The 20,154-nt window shown below is 37.7% G+C and overlaps 1 protein-coding gene across 1 annotated transcript; it reads right to left on the reverse strand.

Annotated features, from left to right (window-relative positions):
* Nucleotides 1–4,497: 4,497 nt before the first annotated feature.
* On the reverse strand, nt 4,498–18,365 carry LOC106084514 (uncharacterized). The gene is made up of 5 exons (XM_013248249.2): nt 17,266–18,365; nt 9,255–10,124; nt 9,023–9,184; nt 5,317–5,490; nt 4,498–5,245 (listed from the first exon to the last, which is right to left on the reverse strand). Exons 1-5 carry the CDS (start codon nt 18,253–18,255, stop codon nt 5,117–5,119), a joined length of 2,325 nt encoding a protein of 774 aa, XP_013103703.1. The 5' UTR covers nt 18,256–18,365; the 3' UTR covers nt 4,498–5,116.
* Between the last annotated feature and the right edge of the window lie 1,789 nt (nt 18,366–20,154).

A 20,154-nucleotide genomic window follows, 5' to 3' on the forward strand; every position in this document is an offset into this window, starting at 1 on the left:
CACATCGGTCTATATAGCAACTATATTCAAATATGGTCCGATTTGGCCCGTTCAAGAACTTAACCAGCGTGTATCAAAAAGACGTATCTGTGCCAAATTTCAGCTCAATATGTCAATTTTTGAAGGCTGTAGAGTGATTACAGCAGACGCACTGATAGACGGACAGACATACGGACATCGTTAAATCGTCTTAGAATTTTACGACGATCCTAAATATATGTTGCAAACGGAATGACTAACTGACCCCCTATCCTACGGTGGTGGGTATAAAAAGACTAAAATTTTATGAAAAATTTCTAGCATTTGAAATTTTTACAAAAAAATCCTTTTTGTTCTTGTAAATATGTCAAAACTGATATGAAACGAAAAATTTACTCCTTAAAAGGCAGCTATGTATTTTTATAATAGCAAAAATCCTAACATCAATTATTTTTCAAAATTTTGGTAGCGAGATTTTTGCAAACCGTTGTATGTCGTATAGAACATGATGTCTTCTATTGGGTTGCCAAAAAAGTAATTGCGGATTTTTCATATAATCGGCGTTCACAAATTTTTTCACAGCTTGTGACTCTGTAATTGCATTCTTTCTTCTGTCAGTTATCAGCTATTACTTTTAGCTTACTTTAGAAAAAAAGTGTAAAAAAGTATATTTTATTAAAGTTCATTCAAAGTTTTATCAAAAATGCTTTTACTTTCTTTTAAAAAATCTGCAATTACTTTTTGGGCAACCAAATATATTTGAAAAAAGATGATGTCGTCCCATGTTTTGCCAACAGATTTTGATTTTATGACGTGGATATTGAAGTACACACTTAGGAATTTTTTAGTCAAATTTAGTTTTTTAGGAAATCTTTTTAACATAACTGCTGTAAATGAAAATCGTATCAACTACTTGAGGCATATACCAATATACCTAAGATCCTGTCGTCCTTGCAGCGTCTCATTTCGAGAACATTGTTTTGTTTGTACTTTTTCCCCTTTACTATTTGAGTTCCCCACACTGCGTCCTTACAAATTGGTATAAACGTCCGTCCTGATTTTAAATTGATTTTAACAAAAAAATAAAAAAATAAAAATAAAAACTCCTCAAAAAACAAAAACGTTGTAAAGAATGAAAAAAAAAGGAAATAGTATGAAAAAAGACAGATATTGCTCATGTTTCTCCCACTATATATGTCGTAAGGAAATGATGAAAATATAACAAGACGAAAATCATTGAAAACAAAAATAAATAAATACATATATATATAGAATTTAATATAGGCACCAAGGCACAAGTGATTGAATAACAACAAACCAACAACCCTGTAAATACACTATATAAATAAATTTAATACTTATAAGTGAAACCCCCCAACAAAAAAAAAAACAACAACAATAAAACCGAATTCAACAAAAAAAAGCATACATAAGATAATTTTTGTAAATTTTATGTACTAATTAACATATTGAAGACAAAACAAAAGTGAAATTGCGAAAACTACTTTTAATTTTTAAGGTAACCAAGCAAACAGCTCTGGGTTTAAAAATATTTAAAAAATATTGCAAATCTTAAAGAGAAAGGACGAATGAAGAAAAAAAAACAACAAGCAAAACAAAAAAACCGAACAGATAAATTGAATGTAAAAGTACTTCTAACATGTTTTTTTGTTTGGCTCTAGAACCTAAGAAGAGGAAAAAAACAAAAGAACAAACAAGTATTATACATTATAAAATAAAAAAAAAAAAACAAAAAACAAAATAAAAAATAAAAAATAAATATACGAAAACAAACAAAAAACGAGTAAACGAATACAATTTAAAATGAAATTTTATTTATTTAAATTAAAAAGGAACAAGTAAAATGGCGTTAAATTCGGCCGGGCCGAACTTTGGATACCCACCACCTCGGGTATATATGTAAACCACCTTTCGTCGAAATCCGGTGAAAAATTCATACCTTATGCCCCATGGCAGCTATATCGAAATATGTTCCGATTTGGTTCGATTGTGTATAACAAAATATTGATCTTTTTAGTAGTTATATCTAAAAATAAACCGATCTGAACCATATCGACAGGGATGTCGAAAAGCCTAACATAAGTCACTGTGTCAAATTTCAGTGAAATCGGAGTATAAATGAGCCTTTTATAGGGCCAAGACTATAAATCGAGATATCGGTCTATATGACAGCTATATTCAAATCTGGATCGTTTTGAGCCAAATTGCAGAAAAATGTCGAAGGGCCTAACACAACTCAATGTCCCAAATATCGGCGACATCGGACAATAAATGCGCCTTTTATGCGCCCACAACCTCAAATCGAGAGATCGGTCTATATGGCAGCTAAATCCAAATCTTGACCAATCTAGGCCAAATTGAAGAAGGATATCGAAGGGCCAACATAACGCACTGTCCCAAATTTTGGTAAAATCGGACTATAAATGCGCCTTTTATGGGCGCAAAACCTTAAATCGAGAGATCGGCCTATATGGCGCTATATCCAAATCTGGACCGATCTGGGCCAAATTGAAGAAGGATGTTGAGTGGCCTAACACAACACACTTTCCCAAATTTGTTTATTACTGTCACGAGAAGCTTAGCTGCGAGCTACCGGGCGCGTCCACAGTTTGCGGATAGTGGAATGCTCTATCCGGAGTAGCTGTAACTGCAGTCGCGGACAATCAGCGTTATCGAGCGGAGAGTCTCACTGAGAGTTCGGGTGGCACCGTCTCTTGCACAAATACTGAGTGCCTACGATGCTCGATATGACAAGGCGAGTTATTGACGCCTTTAAATAACCAATGGCCAACCTGTTCCCGCGGCGATCGGTCCTTTGGACCGGAACGAACTTGCTCACCTACAGGAGCTTGGCGAAGATCGCCACCTCTACATGAAAATGTGGTTACAACAACAACAACATTCATGCAGACACGGTAAATAGCTACCGGGTAAATGTAGTCCATGGGGAGCGACCGCCACCCATTGCAAACCAGAGTAGTTCTGCCATATTTACGTTCCAGAAGATGCAGCCGCCTTAACTCCCTCAGAGCAAGGATTAATGCCGACGTGCAAGATGTATGTCCCGATTGTAACCAAGGACCACACGATACATGTCTCCTGTTTAACTGTTCAGCCAGACCCACTCGACTCAGACCCAGATCCCTGTGGACACACCTCATCCTAGTCGCAGAGTTCTTGGGTTTGACACTCAACAGAATCAATCAGACGAAAAATAGAACACAACAAACTGCTACAACAACAACAACTCATAAAATCCACAAACTCGTCGATCTTGCCACGGAAATGTAATTCAATGGTACACTTCCCGGCACTGGCCTGGCATTATTGGGTTGGGATGATGCTGTTGCGGGTCGGGGGATTCACATAGTCCGGCGACGACGACGATGCTTGGGACCCACTGCTGTCTATGTTTGCACAGCACCTTGCAACATATTCAGTGTTACTATACTCTCGTAATGATGTAAGGCCAGAGCAAGATGGGAAATGTACCCACTCAATGCACCGGTTACACCTCACAGACACCGACCGATGATGGAGGTTCTGGCAAACCGAACAAAACCGGGATCCGGGGTTCTGAGATATGCCTCTCCCATGACGAAAAAAGGACGAACATACATTGAGGCGGCAGCCCATGCCGATGAAGGATTCCATCGGGTCAATCTGGTGCGTACAACCGGCTGCCAGGGGATTGAATCGATGTATCGCCAAGTATCTGTATGTTCGTCAGACATTTGTGGAATTTAGGGATAAGTCGAAACACCGTAGAGTGTAACAGAGAATTCCCCAAGGCGCGGTGATATGTCCGGCACTGTTTAATTTCTATCTCCGGCACTTCACCCCCTCCAGACAGCATAGAGAACGTATCGTATGCGGACGATTATACAATCATGACATCATCAGGCGCCCCATTCATTGTTGACATCGGGGATATGTTTAACGAACTTGCCGCTTATTTCGCTGCAAGAGATTTGAAGATATCTACCCCCAAATTTTTGGACACATTTTTGACTACATACACACATGTGGGGGATAAGGATCCGAATGCGATAATGAATGAAGAAATGATTCCAATCATCAAGTGTCCCAAAATACTTCATGTCACATTTGACAACTCTTACATATTCCCCTCACATACCTCTGCAAATTGCGATAAGGTCAGAAATAGAAACAAGGTCCTGAAATCACAAAGCAAACCCACTATAGTCGAAAAGATCCTGGATCTGGATATTCAACAAAAGCAAGCAAACGAAAGTTGGAATACAGAGCGAGTGATTAGTGCTTTTAAATAACGAATGACCATGATGTTCCCGTTCCTATGGAGCTTGACGGGGGATCGCTAACTCCACATATAAACATTTGGCTCCAACACCAACCAGTAAGGACATTTTTTCTAAATTTCCTTGTATGTTTATAAACAAATTTCAACTAGGAAATGCTTTATTTATTGAGAACAAAAATAGATTGTTATTGGAAATGTAATCTTTTCCATGTCAATTACCAAGTAATTAGATGAGAAAGTGCAGACATACATATGTACAGTAAAGATTGCTTGAATATTATATACGATTGTACCTAATTGACTTGTATGTATTTATATTTTTAAAGTTACGTACGCAACCGTTAAGTGATTGATTGTTTGATTGAAAAAAAACGGATGATTCATTTTTTGAATGGTAAGTATGTGGTAAGGAAATACGATAAAGAACATTCGGTCAAAACGTAAAAGAAGATGCAATGATATACAACTATTTGAAGATAACCAATTTCGCCTTACAATTACTGTACACATGTATTGGGTTGCCCAAAAAGTAATTGCGGATTTTTTAAAAGAAAGTAAATGCATTTTTAATAGAACTTAGAATGAACTTTAATCAAATGTACTTTTTTTACACTTTTTTTCTAAAGCAAGCTAAAAGTAACAGCTGATAACTGACAGAAGAAAGAATGCAATTACAGAGTCATAAGCTGTGAAAAAAATTGTCAACGCCGACTATATGAAAAATCCGCAATTACTTTTTGGGCAACCCAATATGTTTGTTGAAAGAAGAAATCGCTATGCAGGGTTTGGTTTTTCTTTTTCATTTAAACAACAAATAACTTTATTGCACATATTTCAGGAAAAAACATCCTGGGAATGATTCTTTGTATAGGTGTAGACGCAAAACTCAATAGTCATAAGGCCAAAATGACTTCTGGGGAATGCTGATGGCAGCCATTCTAGTTTCATGCCAGATTTTTCACACTTTTGGAAAAATGAAACAAAGTAACATTTTAAATTGTTACTCTGCGTCTTAGATGGAATTATAAACTTACCTCATAGTTATCCGAAGCCGTCTCGGGTGCATTGGAAAATTTTAGAAAAACTCTATGCTCAGGTTCTTTAGAACGACATTTGGTCACTGTTATTTGACTGGAAATTTTCGAGAAAAATGGCACAAAACTGCCCTTATTTAATGGTTCCGTAGGACGTTGTAATTCAAGTTTGGACTACAATGACAGAAAAATACAAGTAATTAAATAGTGAACATTAAAAAAAATTACAAAAGATATGAAAATTCCTAGTTTTTTGAAGTTTTATGACGCCTTCGCCAATTTTTTCAAGCGCCCATAAAAAAAAGCAGGTAAATTATAGATTTTTTGTTCGCTAATAATACAAAATAGGATCACTGGGTAATTCATATTGGAATCTCTGGGAATCAACGATTAACAGTGATAGTTGCCTTGAAAAAAAAAACAAGTAAAAAGGCATTTAGTTCGGCCGGGCCGAACTTTGGATACCCAGCATCTGAAGTATATATGAAAACCCCCTTTCGTCAGAATCCGGTGAAAATTGGATAAATTAAGCACCCAAATTCGACACGGACATTGAGTGGTCGAATATCTATGACACTATTCAATTTTGTAGAACAAAATATTGGTCATTTTGGCAGATATATCCAATTATAAACCGATCTGAACCATATTAAGGTCGGATATTGGGAAGCTCAGAAAAACTCACTGTTTCAAATTTCAGCGAAATCGGTTAATAAATAAAGCTTTAATGGGCTTCAGTCCCCTTATCGGCAGATCGGTCTATATGGCAGCTAAATCTAAACATAGTCCGATCAGAACCATATTTAGGTCGGATGTTGGGAGCCCTTAACCTACTCACTGTCTCAAATTTCAGCGAAATCGTATAAAAAATAAAGCTTTATGGCCTTCAGACCCTTTATCGTGAGATCGGTCTATATGGCTGCTATATCTAAATATAGTCCAATCTGAACCATATTAAGAGCACATGTCGGGAGGCTTGAAATATAGTCCGATCTGAACCATATTTAGGTCAGATGTCGGGAAGCCTTAAGTTATACTCACTGTTTCAAATTTCAGCGAAATCGGATAAAAACAAAAGCATTAATGGGCATTAAACCCTTTATCGGAAAATCGGTCTATATAGCAGCTATATCCAAATATGGTCCGATTTGGCCCGCTCACGTACTTAACCAGCGTGCATCAAAAAGACGTATCTGTGCCAAATTTCAGCTCAATATCTCAATTTTTGAAGCCTCTAGAGTGATTACAACAGACGGACAGACACACGGACATCGTTAAATCGTCTTATAATTTTACGACGATCCTAAATATATATATTTGTATATATACTTTGTGTTGCAAACGGAATGATTAAATGAATATACCCCCTATCCTACGGTGGTGGGTATAAAAATATAGCACGAACAAACGATATAACACACTACAATCACAGCAACTCGTACATAAAACGAGTAAAAAGGCATTAAGTTCGGCCTGGCCGAACTTTGGATACCCACCACCTCGGGTATATATGTAAACCCCCTTTCGTTACAATCCGGTGAGTATTGGATAACTTATGCACCCAAATTCGGCACGAACATTGAGTGGTCTAATAAATATAAGTCACTGTTCAATTTTGTAGAACAAAATTTTGGTCTTTTTGGCAGCTATATCCAAATATAAACCGATCTGAACCATAAAGAAAAAGGATGTCGAAAAACCTAACATAAGTCACTGCGTCAAATTTCAACGAAATCGGATAATAAATGCGCTCGAGAGCTCTTTCTAAATGGCACCTATAACAAAATTTGGACCGATCTGGACCACATTTGGACCGATAACCACTACAATATACGTAGTTATATCTTAATAGGGACAGGTCTCGATTATATATTATTCAGGTTCCGAAAACACATATACAAGTAAAATTTTCGGATAACAAATCTGCTTTTTATGGGATTAAGACCCTAAATTGGAAGATCGGTCTATATGACAGCTATATCTATATAGTCTGATTTGAGCTATATTAGGGGCGGATGAGGGGAGCGTTAAAACAACTCACTTTTCCAAATTTTACCGAAATCGGATAAAAACTAAAGCTTTTATGGGCTTCAGACCCTTTATCGACAGATCGGTCTATATGACAGCTATATCTAAATATAGTCAGATGTGAATCATATTTGGGTCGAATGTTGGGAGGCCTAAAACTACTCACTGTTTCAATTTTCAGCGAAATTCGATAAAACATTAAGCTTTTATGGGCTTCAGACCCTTTATCGGGAGATTAGTCTATACGGCAGCTATATCCACATATAGTCTGATCGAAACCATATTGAGGTCAGTTATTGGGAGGCCTAAAAGTACTCACTGTTTCAAATTTCAGCGAAATCGGGTAATAAATAAAGGTTTTATGGGCTTCAGACTCTTTATCAGAAGATCGGTCTATATGACAGCTATATCTAAATACAGTCCGATCTAAACCATATTGAGGTCATTTATTGAGAGGCCTAAAACTACTCACTGTTTCAAATTTCAGCGAAATCGGGTAATAAATAAAGCTTTTATGGGATTCAGACCCTTTATCAGGAGATCGGTCCATATGGTAGCTATATCTAAATATAATTCGATCTGAAACATATTTGGGTCAGATGTTAAGAGGCCTAAAACTACTCACTGTTTCAAATTTCAGCGAAATCGGGTAAAAAATAAAGCATTTATGGGCTTTAGACCCTTTATCGGCAGATTGGTCTATAAAGCAACTATTTTTAAATATTGTCCGATCTGAACCATATTAAGGTCAGATGTTGAGATGATTAAAATAACCCACTGATTTAAATTTCAGCGAAATCGGATAATAAATAAAGCATTTATAGGCATTAGACCCTTTATCGGGAGATCGGTCTATATGGCAGCTACATCCAAATATAGTCCGATCTGAACCATATTTGGGTCGGATGTCGGGAAGCATTAAATTACTCACTGTTTCAAATTTCAGCAAAATCTAATAAAAAATAAAGCATTTATGGTCATTAGAACCTTTATTCCCAGATCGGTCTATATAGCAGCTATATCCAAATATGGTCCGATTTGGCCGGTTCTAGAACTTAACCAGCGTGCATCAAAAAGTCGTCTCTGTGGCAAATTTTTGAAGGCTGTAGAGTGATTTAAACAGACAGACGGGTATAAACAAATTTTAGTGATGCTGTGTGGAATTTTAGTGGAATGCTCCATACGGAGTAGTTGTAACTCGCGGACAATCAGCGGTATCGAGCTGAGAGTCTCATTAAGAGGACAAAAGGCTTAAATACTGAGTGGCCATGATGCTCAATATGACAAGGCGAGTTATTGGCGTCTTTAAATAGCCATTGTGCAAAGTGTTCCTGCGACGATCAGTCTTATGGACCGAAACAAGCTTGCTCACCAATTGGAAGGAGGATCGCTCCCTCGACATGAAAATGTTGCTACTACTACTGCTACAAGATAGCATCAATCCCAGTTCAATGAAATATGGGGCGGATGCATCCGCCGGAAAGCAGAACTAATGTGGTTTCCCGATGGTTATGAACTTCAACAAATGATATGGGCGGCGGATGGTCTCTAAAAAGGCCATTCACTATGTAGCAGTTTACTGCTAAAAGCTGCCCAAGCTCCTTCGTTTCTTTTTTAAAACCTGTTGTAGACTACTAAACACGACCGTATGAAATGAGACAAAAGATTTTATACTTGCATTTTTTGTTGAAAATATTCGTTTAACTGCTGCTGCTTGATTAAAGTACCAACCGTACTTAACAAGTCCTTTATGTTTTCCACTTGTTATAAGCTGGGTAAAATTTGGCAGTCGAGGTCTGTCATTGAAACCAAATGTTTTACTAAAACATGAAAACATATCCTGCAGGCGTATAAAGAATACCAACATTATTTCCAATACACAAAAAAACGAGTAGACGATATAACCTCACCTCATGAACATGAAACGTATGCTTAATATTATTGGAGTCTTGTAGAATAATACTGTCATTAAGTATTTCAATGATATGATCTAACCATGCTTCATAGCTTAAGAATGGCTGATTGACGGCATCTCTTAGAGGCGGTGACGGCACGGTTGAGGTAACTTTTAGATTATTTGCGGGCTGTATACTGATGGAGGATTTCTGAGTCTGAGTCTGAGTCTTAGAATTAAGTACTATTAGTTTACTGGAATCTATTTTTGAAATCTGTATAAATTTCTTATCGATTTTGGGCAGCTTCCGTATGACACCCGGCGTGGTTATTTTGATGATTTTCACAGGACTTTGTTTAACTATAACAGATTTGTTGTTTATGAAAACTTGATTGCTTTTTGGCTTGATAATGACTGTCTTCGCACTGTCAGAGACGGCAGGTGTTGATGGTGGTGTTGGTAGTGGTAGCGGCAGTGGATTGATTGTTGATTCTCTTTCTTCTTTCTCTTGCTCTTGCTTGATTTGAACCACTTGTGACGATAGATTTGGTGTCACCTGCGATTCCAGATTATTAAGGTTCTCAATGTCCTTTGCTAAAGCTATATTATCACATGATACTTGAACGTCCTCGTTGAGATGAAATTGTTCAATTAAACTGTTTTCATTGGAATCAAACAGCATTGATAGGGGTGACATTGTGCCCGATGACTTTATAGTGGGAAAATTAAAGTCAAAGTCATAGTCGACATCACTTTTCTTAGTAATGTTAAATTTAAGTTCAGGCGTTGAGGTGGAAACTTTGGGTTGTTCTTCAAGTGGAGTCATCGGTGGTGACAGTTTATCAGAATCCACATCAAAAATCATGTCGGAAAAATCCGGGATAGTCTGAAAAAAAAAATAAAAAATTATTAATAATGTACTCTAGCATAGAATAATTCGTCTTAAGATTCCTACTTGAGAATGTACAAGTATCTGCATAGTAAATGGGTTGTTGGGCTTTAAAATACGAAATTGAGAAAAACTCACTGTTTAAAATTTTAGCGAAATCGGGTAATAAATAAAGCTTTTATGGGCTTCAGTCCCTTTATCGGTAGATATGGCAGCTATATCTAAATATAGTCCGATCAGAACCATATTGAGGTCGGATGTTGAGAGGTCTTAAACTACCCACTGTTTCAAATTTCAACAAAATAGGGTAATAAATAAAGCGTTTATGGGCTTCAGTCCCTTTATCGGCAGATCGGTCTATATCTAAATATAGTCCGATCTGTACCATATTTACGTCAGATGTCGGGAGGCTTAAAGTAACCCACTGTTTCAAACTGGGCAATAAATAAAGCTTTTATGGGCTTCAGACCCTTCATCGGGAGATCGGTCATTATGACAGCTACATCCAAATATAGTCCGATCTGAACCATATTTATGTCATATATCGGGAGGCTTTAAATAACCCATTGTTTTAAATTTCAGCGAAATCGGGTGAAAATTAAAGCTTTTATGGTCTTCAGACCCTTTATCGGGTGATCGGTCTTTATGGCAGCTATATCTAAATATATTAGGGTCAGATGTCGGTAGGCTTAAAATAACCCACTGTTTCAAATTTCAACGAAATCGGGTAATAAATAAAGCTTTTATGGCCTTCAGACCCTTTATCGGGAGATCAGTCTATATGGCAGCTATATCCAAATATAGTCCGATCTGAACTATATTTGGTTCATTTGCCGGGAAGCCTTAAACTACTCACTTTTTCAAATTTCAGCAAAATCGGATGAAAAATAAAGTTTTTATTGCCATTAGACCCTTTATCGGAAAATCGGTCTATATAGCAGCTATATCCAAATATGGTCCGATTTGGCCCGCTCACGTACTTAACCAGCGTGCATCAAAAAGACGTATCTGTGCCAAATTTCAGCTTAATATCTCAATTTTTGAAGGCTTTAGAGTGATTACAACAGACGCACAGACGGATAGACGGACAGACACACGGACATCGGTAAATCGGTAAATCTTTGTAGGGTAGGAAATTGATATTTCGATGTGTTGCAAACGGAACGACTAAATGAATATACCCCCTATCCTACGGTGGTGGGTATAAAAACAAATTTGGACAGCAACGAATAAGTTTTGCAAGAAATGAAATCTCTAAGCTCACTATTGTTCACCGGTTTATGGATGAAAATTTGCCCCACTAGAAAAAATATTAGTTCGTACATAAAAAAAAAAACAATTACATTGAAGCAACCTTAGCCGAAATTATAGCTTCTTCGAAACAAAATAAAAGAAGGTTTGTTTCGCTAATATATAAGAGAGTTGGACAGTCTAGATGTCCTTACTAAAAACGAATCTGCAATGCATGGGCCGACCCTTGGAATCATAAATTGTATGGCGTGTGTGGAATTACAAAACGCAAAAGAGTCCCCCATAAAATGTAGAGATTAATTTCTGTAAGTTTTGTAAAATTGCAATAAAATCCGAATGCTTAGAAAATCGAAAAACTGCATTCCAAAAATCGTTTGACGGAGGGAGATTCATGGTCATAAATGCCATAAGATAACGTAACACTCTAATTATTTCCAATTTAATTTGATCATATTTCAAGTGGAGGCCATCGTAATTCAGAGGTTAACCGCCTTTGACGCTGAACGCCTGGGTTCAAATCCCGGCGAGAACATAAAAAATATGATTGTGCCCTCCTGTCTCTACGGAGGGCAAGCCTTTCGCACTCGGCAATAAAAAGGAGGTCCGTTACTATTGGGCTTAAATTTGTGTCAGACAGTAATCATTGATATGACAGAAGTATGCCAGCTGTTCTTTAATAGAATAATCATGGGTCTGGATAGAATACACAGGTGCTGGCGAGATCGGTCTCTACTGTACCCAATGGTGTATCAAGAAATCCAGTCCCGCCTCCATTGAGTGTCCGATCCTTACGTAGCACATTGTAGATTAGATTAGGCGGGTCTATAACAATGCTGGGAAGTCGAGCAATTTCGACTCGCCTCGGAATTCCCAAAATTTTTTTTTATTTAACTTTAACAAAACTTTTCAAAATAAAACTAAATTTAGGTTCTTTTTTCCTATGTCATCATACTTTTGTAACAAAAAGATAATAGCGGATATTAATGACTTTGACATAAAACCGCACATATTGTCAACATGTTTATATGGAAAAAATCAAATACAACAATTCCATTAAAAGGTTTCCAGTCATCTCACTCCTTAGAATATTGAGATTTTTGTTTTTATACCCTGTCCGTCTGTCTGTCTGTCCGTCAGTCTGTCTGTCCGTCTGTCTGTCCGTCTGTCTGTCTGTCCGTCTGTCTGTCCGTCTGTCTGTCCGTCTGTCTGTCCGTCTATCTGTCTGTCCATCTGTCTGTCCGTCTGTCTGTCTATCTGTCCGTCTGTCTGTCTGTCTGTCCGTCCGTCTGTCTGTCTGTCCGTCCGTCCGTCTGTCTGTCCGTCTGTCTGTCCGTCTGTCTGTCCGTCCGTCCGTCTGTCTGCCCGTCTGGTCCGTCTGTCCATGTTGATTTGTGTACAAACTACAGGTCGCAATTTTCATCCGATCGTCTTCAAATTTTCTATGGGCATGTTTTTCGGCCTAGAGACTATTGAAATTGGAAAAAATTGGTTTAGATTTGGATATAGCTCCCATATATATGTTCGTCCGATTTGCAATATTAATGCAATAAAATCATCATTTGTTAACCGATTCTCTTGAAATGTATTAGGAAGGATTTTCTTATGACTCTATCCGTCTGTCTGTCCGTCTGTCTGTCTGTCCGTCCGTCTGTCTGTCCGTCTGTCTGTCTGTCTGTCCGTCCGTCTGTCCGTCCGTCTGTCCGTCCGTCTGTCTGCCCGTCTGGTCCGTCTGTCCATGTTGATTTGTGTACAAACTACAGGTCGCAATTTTCATCCGATCGTCTTCAAATTTTCTATGGGCATGTTTTTCGGCCTAGAGACTATTGAAATTGGAAAAAATTGGTTCAGATTTGGATATAGCTCCCATATATATGTTCGTCCGATTTGCAATATTAATGCAATAAAATCATCATTTGTTAACCGATTTGGTTCAGATTTGGATATAGCTCCCATATATATGTTCGTCCGATTTGCAATATTAATGCAATAAAATTATCATTTGTTAACCGATTCTCTTGAAATGTATAAGGAACGATTTTCTTATGACTCCCGACATTACAGGTGAATTTCATAGAAATCGGTTCAGATTTGGATTTGGATAGCTCCCATATATATGTTCGTCCGATTTGCAGTAATAATGCTATAAAATGGTCTTTTGTTAACCGATTCCCTAGAAATTTGACAGGAAGAATTTTCTTACGTCTTTCGACATTACAGGTAATTTTCATAAAAATCGGTAAAGATTTGGATGTAGCTCCCATATATATGTTCGTCCGATTTGCAATAATAATGCAATAAAATGGTCATTTGTTAACCGATTCTCTTGAAATTTGTTAGGAAGGATTTTCTCTTGACTCTCGATATTATAGATGAATTTCATAGAAATTGGTTCATATTTAGATATAGCCCTCATATATATATATCGCCCGATTTTCACTTCGCAATCGCATTTTTTTAACCAATCTTGCCAAAAAATTTGCACAACGCTTTTCTCGACGAGTACCACATTATCTGAGAAACATGGTCGAAATCGGTTTAGAGTTAGATACAGCTCCCAGATATATGTTCGTCAAATTTTAGGTAATTTGCAATAATATTGTCATTTGTGAACCGTAGTTATTATAGTTTGAACATATTTACTCGAAATGTGATACGGACTGATGCTCCGAGCACGCTACAACTCGGCTACTGGGGCGCCTTTCATTACTCGAGCTAGAATTTTTCCAAGACAGCTATATTCTTGGGTTTATTTCTAGCCACTCGTCTTTAAAGGGTTAAGTCAGTCTTCCCATATCCGTCCGTCAGTTAAACAGATAGCCAAATCACGATAGCATGCGAATGATTGAGGCTATCCGCATGAAATCTTTCATAGATACTTCTTATTGATGTTGGTCGTTGGCTGTTACAATTGCGTCATTTGGCCCGGCTTGATTTTATTTTATACTAAAGTCAATCTGTCTCGTACTACGTTTCTGGAAGTGCAAACTGTTGAGCATTTTCAAAAAAAGGTGCATGTTTTTTAATATTAGTATACCCTACACCACTATTGTTATACAAGGATGATAGCACGTGATAGCTGTGAGCACCAAACAGGCTGGAATAATGAGGTCCGTCAGTGTGGTGTTCATTGCTGTCACAAGAAGCTTAGCTGCGAGCTATCGGACGCGTCCACACGTTGCGAATAGTGGAATGCTCCATACGGAGTAGCTGCAACGGCAGTCGCGGACAAACAGCGGTATCGAGCGAAGAGTCTCAGTGAGAGGCCGGGCGGCGCCGGCTTTTGCACAAATACTGAGTGTATGAGGCAAACGTGGCGCAGAGGTTAGAATGTCCACCTATGACGCTGAACGCCTATGTTCGAATCCTGGCAAGGCCATCGAAAAATTTTTCAGCGGTGGTTTTCCCATCCTAATGCTGGCAACATTTGTCAGGCACTATGCCATGTAAAATTTTTCTCCAATGAGGTGTCGCCCTGCGGTACGCCGTTCGGACTCGGCTATAAAAAGGAGGACCCTTATCATTGAGCTTAAACTTGAATTGGACTGCACTCATTGATATGTGAGAAGTTTGCCCCTGTTCCTTAGTGGAATGTTCATGAGCAAAATTTGCAATTATACTGAGTGCCTGCGATACTCGATATGACGAGGCGAGTTATTGGCGCGTTTAAATAACCAATAGCCACACTGTTCCCACGACGATCGGTCCTTTGGACCGGAACGAGCTTGCTTACCTATAGGAGCTTGACGAGGATCGCCACCACCACCTGAAAATGTAGCTACAACAACGAAGAACGATCTACTCAGAATTACTTTCTGATTCGATTTAGCTATGTCCATCTGTCTGTCCGTCCGTATGTCTGTACGTCTGTCTTTTTGTTTTGAAATTGGAAGAAATCGGTTCAGATTTGGATATAGCTCCCATATATGAATTTGTGCGTCCGATTTGGACTAATACTGCTTTTTCATATAATTGTATAGAAATCGGTTCAGATTTAGATACAGCTCCCATGTATATGTATCGTCTGATTTTCACTTCTAAAGCCATTGCAAGAGCTTTTATCAACCGATCTCAACTATTTCTTCTATAACTCAGTCGAAATTCTACATAGAGACAAGATTTTAATAAATTTTTTTCAAAACAATTTTCTTAAGCATAAAATGTTAATAATAATTTCTGCCAAACATAACATTTCAATGAAGTTCTTTTAACACAAAATTTTAATACAATTTCTTCTAAGGAGTTGTTCAATGAAAAGTTTTTTACGACATCCATGCCCGTCTGTCTGCTTATCCGTTCATGTTGGTTGGTCGGTATGTCAGTTGGGATTGTAAATGGACAATATCGATTCATGTTTTGATATAGCTTTCATATAAACCGATATTGGATGATGAATCTTTAGGGCTCTATAGGGCTTAATTCTTATACGATTTGGGTAAAATCATGTATAAGGCGTTTTACTCCGACTTCCAATAACAGCGTTAAGAAAAATTCGAATCAGTTCACATCTCATATAGCTCCCATATAAACCGATCTCTGGATTATACTTCTTAAACAACTAGATGGCGTAATGCTTTTTATATTTTGCCGAAACTTTGTACAGTGGCTTCTTCTATGATCTCCAATATACGTGCTAAGTATGGCCTAATTCGGTTCAAAACCTAATATAGCTCCCATATAAACTGACCTCCCGATTTTATTTCTTGAGCCCTTTCATTTAACTTATAAAAATTTCAATGGAATGCATTTTCAAGATATGATATAACCAAATGAGAAATGAAACACGATTTTCATATACGAAATATGGATAGATGATTTTAATAAGACCCCGACTCCGCAGCTCGGGTCTAGGTAGCATTCACGCAGAAACGGTTGGAGAATCGGTGAACAGCTACCGAGTGAAACCGAAAGAAGTTAGACTCTCTCGACAAACCAAAGTATCTCGTACAGAGCTAGGATTGATGCCACCGTGTTGGATGTGTGTCTCGATTGCCGAATGCCTAGCCTATCCTATTCGACTTAGGGCCAGATCCCTCTGAACTGGATATTAAATAGAACCCAGCAGACAAATGGAAACTTCAACTAAGTAAGATTGATTGATCTCCGGTTTTGTTAAATTATCTCCTTATATGTTTACTTTTTTGGACTAGCCTATTACTCATCAATAAATTCGGTGTACTGTGCTAAACGATTATCAACTTTCTATCTAATAACAGCTTGATAATGAAACAATGGAGTGCGTATAATCGAATTGCTATATATTGTATTACGATTGTTCGGCTTTTTCGGGATACGTTTCAGATATATCATGTGATTCCTATTCTCGTTGTATGTTTGAGGGCAAACACAAATTGATCTGCACATTCCTAGTCATAAATCGCACGTGAAAATTATCGTTTGAGGGGATCAATACCGATAATGGTATCTGGGGAAGTTCTCAAATGAAATGCATCACTGTTAGCTACTGATTTCAATTCATGTGGAACACATCTCTCTTGAGATACAAACATGTTATCAGAGAACTTAAGTAGAGAAAGCTATTATAAATTAATATCTATGTACGCTTATGTTTGGGGTACAAGGTAAACCAACAAAAAAAAACAACATCAATTAACACACATTATATACAAACAGCTTAAACCATTAACTATCACGACCCGACGTGACGTGACGGCGACGATGACACGCTATCTCCAATCGATGTCGCCTTTGCATTTTTAACCAGTTCCCAGGCATATCAAGAAAACAATTGTTGAATTTCCGTTGTAAGTTTTTTTTTTCCAACTACAAATTAATGATACAAATAAAGCTAAATATGTCTACACACACACACACACACAGGTACATACACATATATGTATGAATGGCCTTTTACGTATTTGATACTCACATTATCGGAGAATAGATCTTCACTATAATTAAATAGATCTACCGGATTTGAGGGTAATATCGAATTGACTTCGCACTTATCGGTACTATCAATTAAAGACGACATATCAAAGTCAATTAGATTGGAACTGGAATCTGCATTTTGTTTTGGAGTTGATGTGACCCATAGGTGTTGCATAGCTTCAAGGAAAGCCCCATACATAGTATTGCCATCGGACCGGCTAAGAATGGCAGCCAGTAGCAATAGCAAATGGTCGCATATTTCCTTCTTCATTATGACCGTGTAATCGGGCTCAACGACAATTTTTAACTTTTTGCAGGCGCACAAATAGAATCCTTTCTTGTTGGCCAACGAATTTGCGCACACGGTAACATGCAAGCGTCCAGCAGGAAAATTATTCATTTTGCCGTCACAACCAACTACGAACGTTGAAGAGTTTAATCGCTGAACACATGGAACGTCTTCGTTTTTGTGACGACAATACAAATCCCAAAGATTTTGCTTTTGCGCCTCAGCAATTTTCAAACTCCACATTACTTCCTTGTCGATGACATAGACCTCGGCCTGTGGGATGTTATCTATTGAATATTTAATGGCCTTGACATGCTTACAGTTGACGACAGGCGCCTCCGCACTCCCATCATATTTGCACTCATCCACATAACACACGGCTTTTGGGTATCCAACCTCCAAAGAAGACGATTGAGTAACACAAATACCCACAAAATTACGAACATGGCTCAGTTTCTCTTTGATTCTCAAAGAGTAAAGGCTAATGTTGTCATTGTAAGTGACAAGTTGGATTGGATCATAGGGCTTAATTGCTGCTAACATGCTTTTACGCAAGCCACAATCAAGATTTCGACACACAATTGTCCGCTGGGTATTTACAAAACCACAAGATGGGCACTTTCTCGATCCTCCTCCCCACGAGGAGCAATTCAAAATATTACTTTTATTCAATTTTTCACATTCCGGTTCGGTAATCATCTTTTGCTCATTGGTTTCTATAATCTTTATTTTTTGAATCGACCGACGAGCATGCTACAGAGACATGATTCAATCCCCACCACACCGAATTCACACAAAACAAATGTAAATAAAGGGTTGAACTGTCAGTTTAACAGGTGGTTATGCGCAAGATATATTACCAGGGTAGTGTACAGCAAAAAGCCAAACAGCTGAGTACGCCTTTTGCCATGGTGTCAGAAACATGAACCCAATCAAAACAGTCGGACGACTGAAGAATTGTTATATATAAATAGGGTGGGGCGATTAGAACACCTTAAAGCCCTTAAAATCGAGCCTCCAGATTTTAACTTGCATATTTTCACACACTTTTTGTACGTTTTTTTTAATATTTTTTACTATAACTAACCATTGAGATTTTCGATCCAATGGCGAAACAAATAAAAGTGGTCTCATTTGTACAAAAAACACAAATCATATGGTGCAAACCGCCATCTTTACAAATAATGGTGGTCTCATTTGTACAAAAAACACAAATCATATGGTGCAAGCCGCCATCTTTACATCAAGCTGATCAACATTTTGCCAACACGCACAAAAAATTGTGTGTGCGTGTATGTATACACGTGCGTACATGAGCAAAGAAAATTTGCGAGAAAGAAGATCACAACAAGGAGAATGCAAACAAAAATCTGACATTTTAATACTGTCAAACCTGGCTGACTGTTAACAGCTGCTCTCGTGAGACCCACCTTATTAAATCCGCCTTGATCCAATACTAAAGCTGAGTCAATCCCAAGGCAGCCGGTTATACGTACCGAATTGACCCGATGAAGTCCTCAGTGTACAACACACTGCTACAACAACAACTAAAGCTGAGTATTCTGTTCAGTTTTTCGAGCGGAATGCTGTCAAACTCCATATAAAAAAAAGCCGGCGAAACGTTGACTGAAAATCGACGGAAGAGTAGCACTCTGTTTATAGTGAGGAAAATAGTGGCAACACTTGAAACTATTGCCGGCATCATTTTAGTTTGTTTCATTAGTCTCAATGTTTCGTATTTCTTTATTTATTTGGGAAAAATATATATAATAGAAAAAACAATTAGTGCAGATAAAGAAACGTGTTTTGGTATGAAAACAAAAACATTTGACTGCTGTCAGGGTTCACTGAATAAGGTTAAGCCAAGCGATCAGCCGATATGCTTTTTTTTAATATTTGGCAGTACTTGGCATTGAGGATGTCAACTTGTTCTCTTTTTACATTCATTCTTTGTTTACGTTTTCTCCTATATGATGACATTTTCAATCGTCAGATTTGACATCCTTAATGATGCTTATGGGGCCTATCCACTTTGTGTTTTGCATGTGACCTAACCTTCTATTAGTGAATCCTGGACTGCTGTCAAATTTCGCTCGCGAAATAACTAAAAACTTCATAAGGCCAAAACTGCCTCAAGGAGCTTCCCAATGCTATTGCCTTTGCGCTACTATTTTCGTCTTAGGGTTGGTAATCTATTGGGTTGCCCAAAAAGTAATTGTTGATTTTTCATATAGTCGGCGTTGACAAATTTTTTCACAGCTTGTAACTCTGTAATTGCATTCTTTCTTTCGTCAGTTATCAGCTGTTACTTTTAGCTTGCTTTAGAAAAAAAGTGTAAAAAAAGAATATTTGATTAAAGTTCATTCTAAGTTTTATTAAAAATGCATTTACTTTCTTTTAAAAAACCCGCAATTACTTTTTGGGCAACCCAATAGTTCCAGCCTTTACACAACAAATGCACGCTCGTATCTAACGGAATAAGTTAACCAACTCTCAACTTTGAACGCGTTTCAGGGCGTTCAGGCGTTAATTGTTCAAAAATTGTTTTGCAGTCCGTTAATTAGAGGAACTATTTTATTATAATAGGAGGCCACCATA

Source organism: Stomoxys calcitrans, chromosome 2 (assembly GCF_963082655.1).
Source record: "Stomoxys calcitrans chromosome 2, idStoCalc2.1, whole genome shotgun sequence".
NCBI lineage: Eukaryota > Metazoa > Arthropoda > Insecta > Diptera > Muscidae > Stomoxys > Stomoxys calcitrans.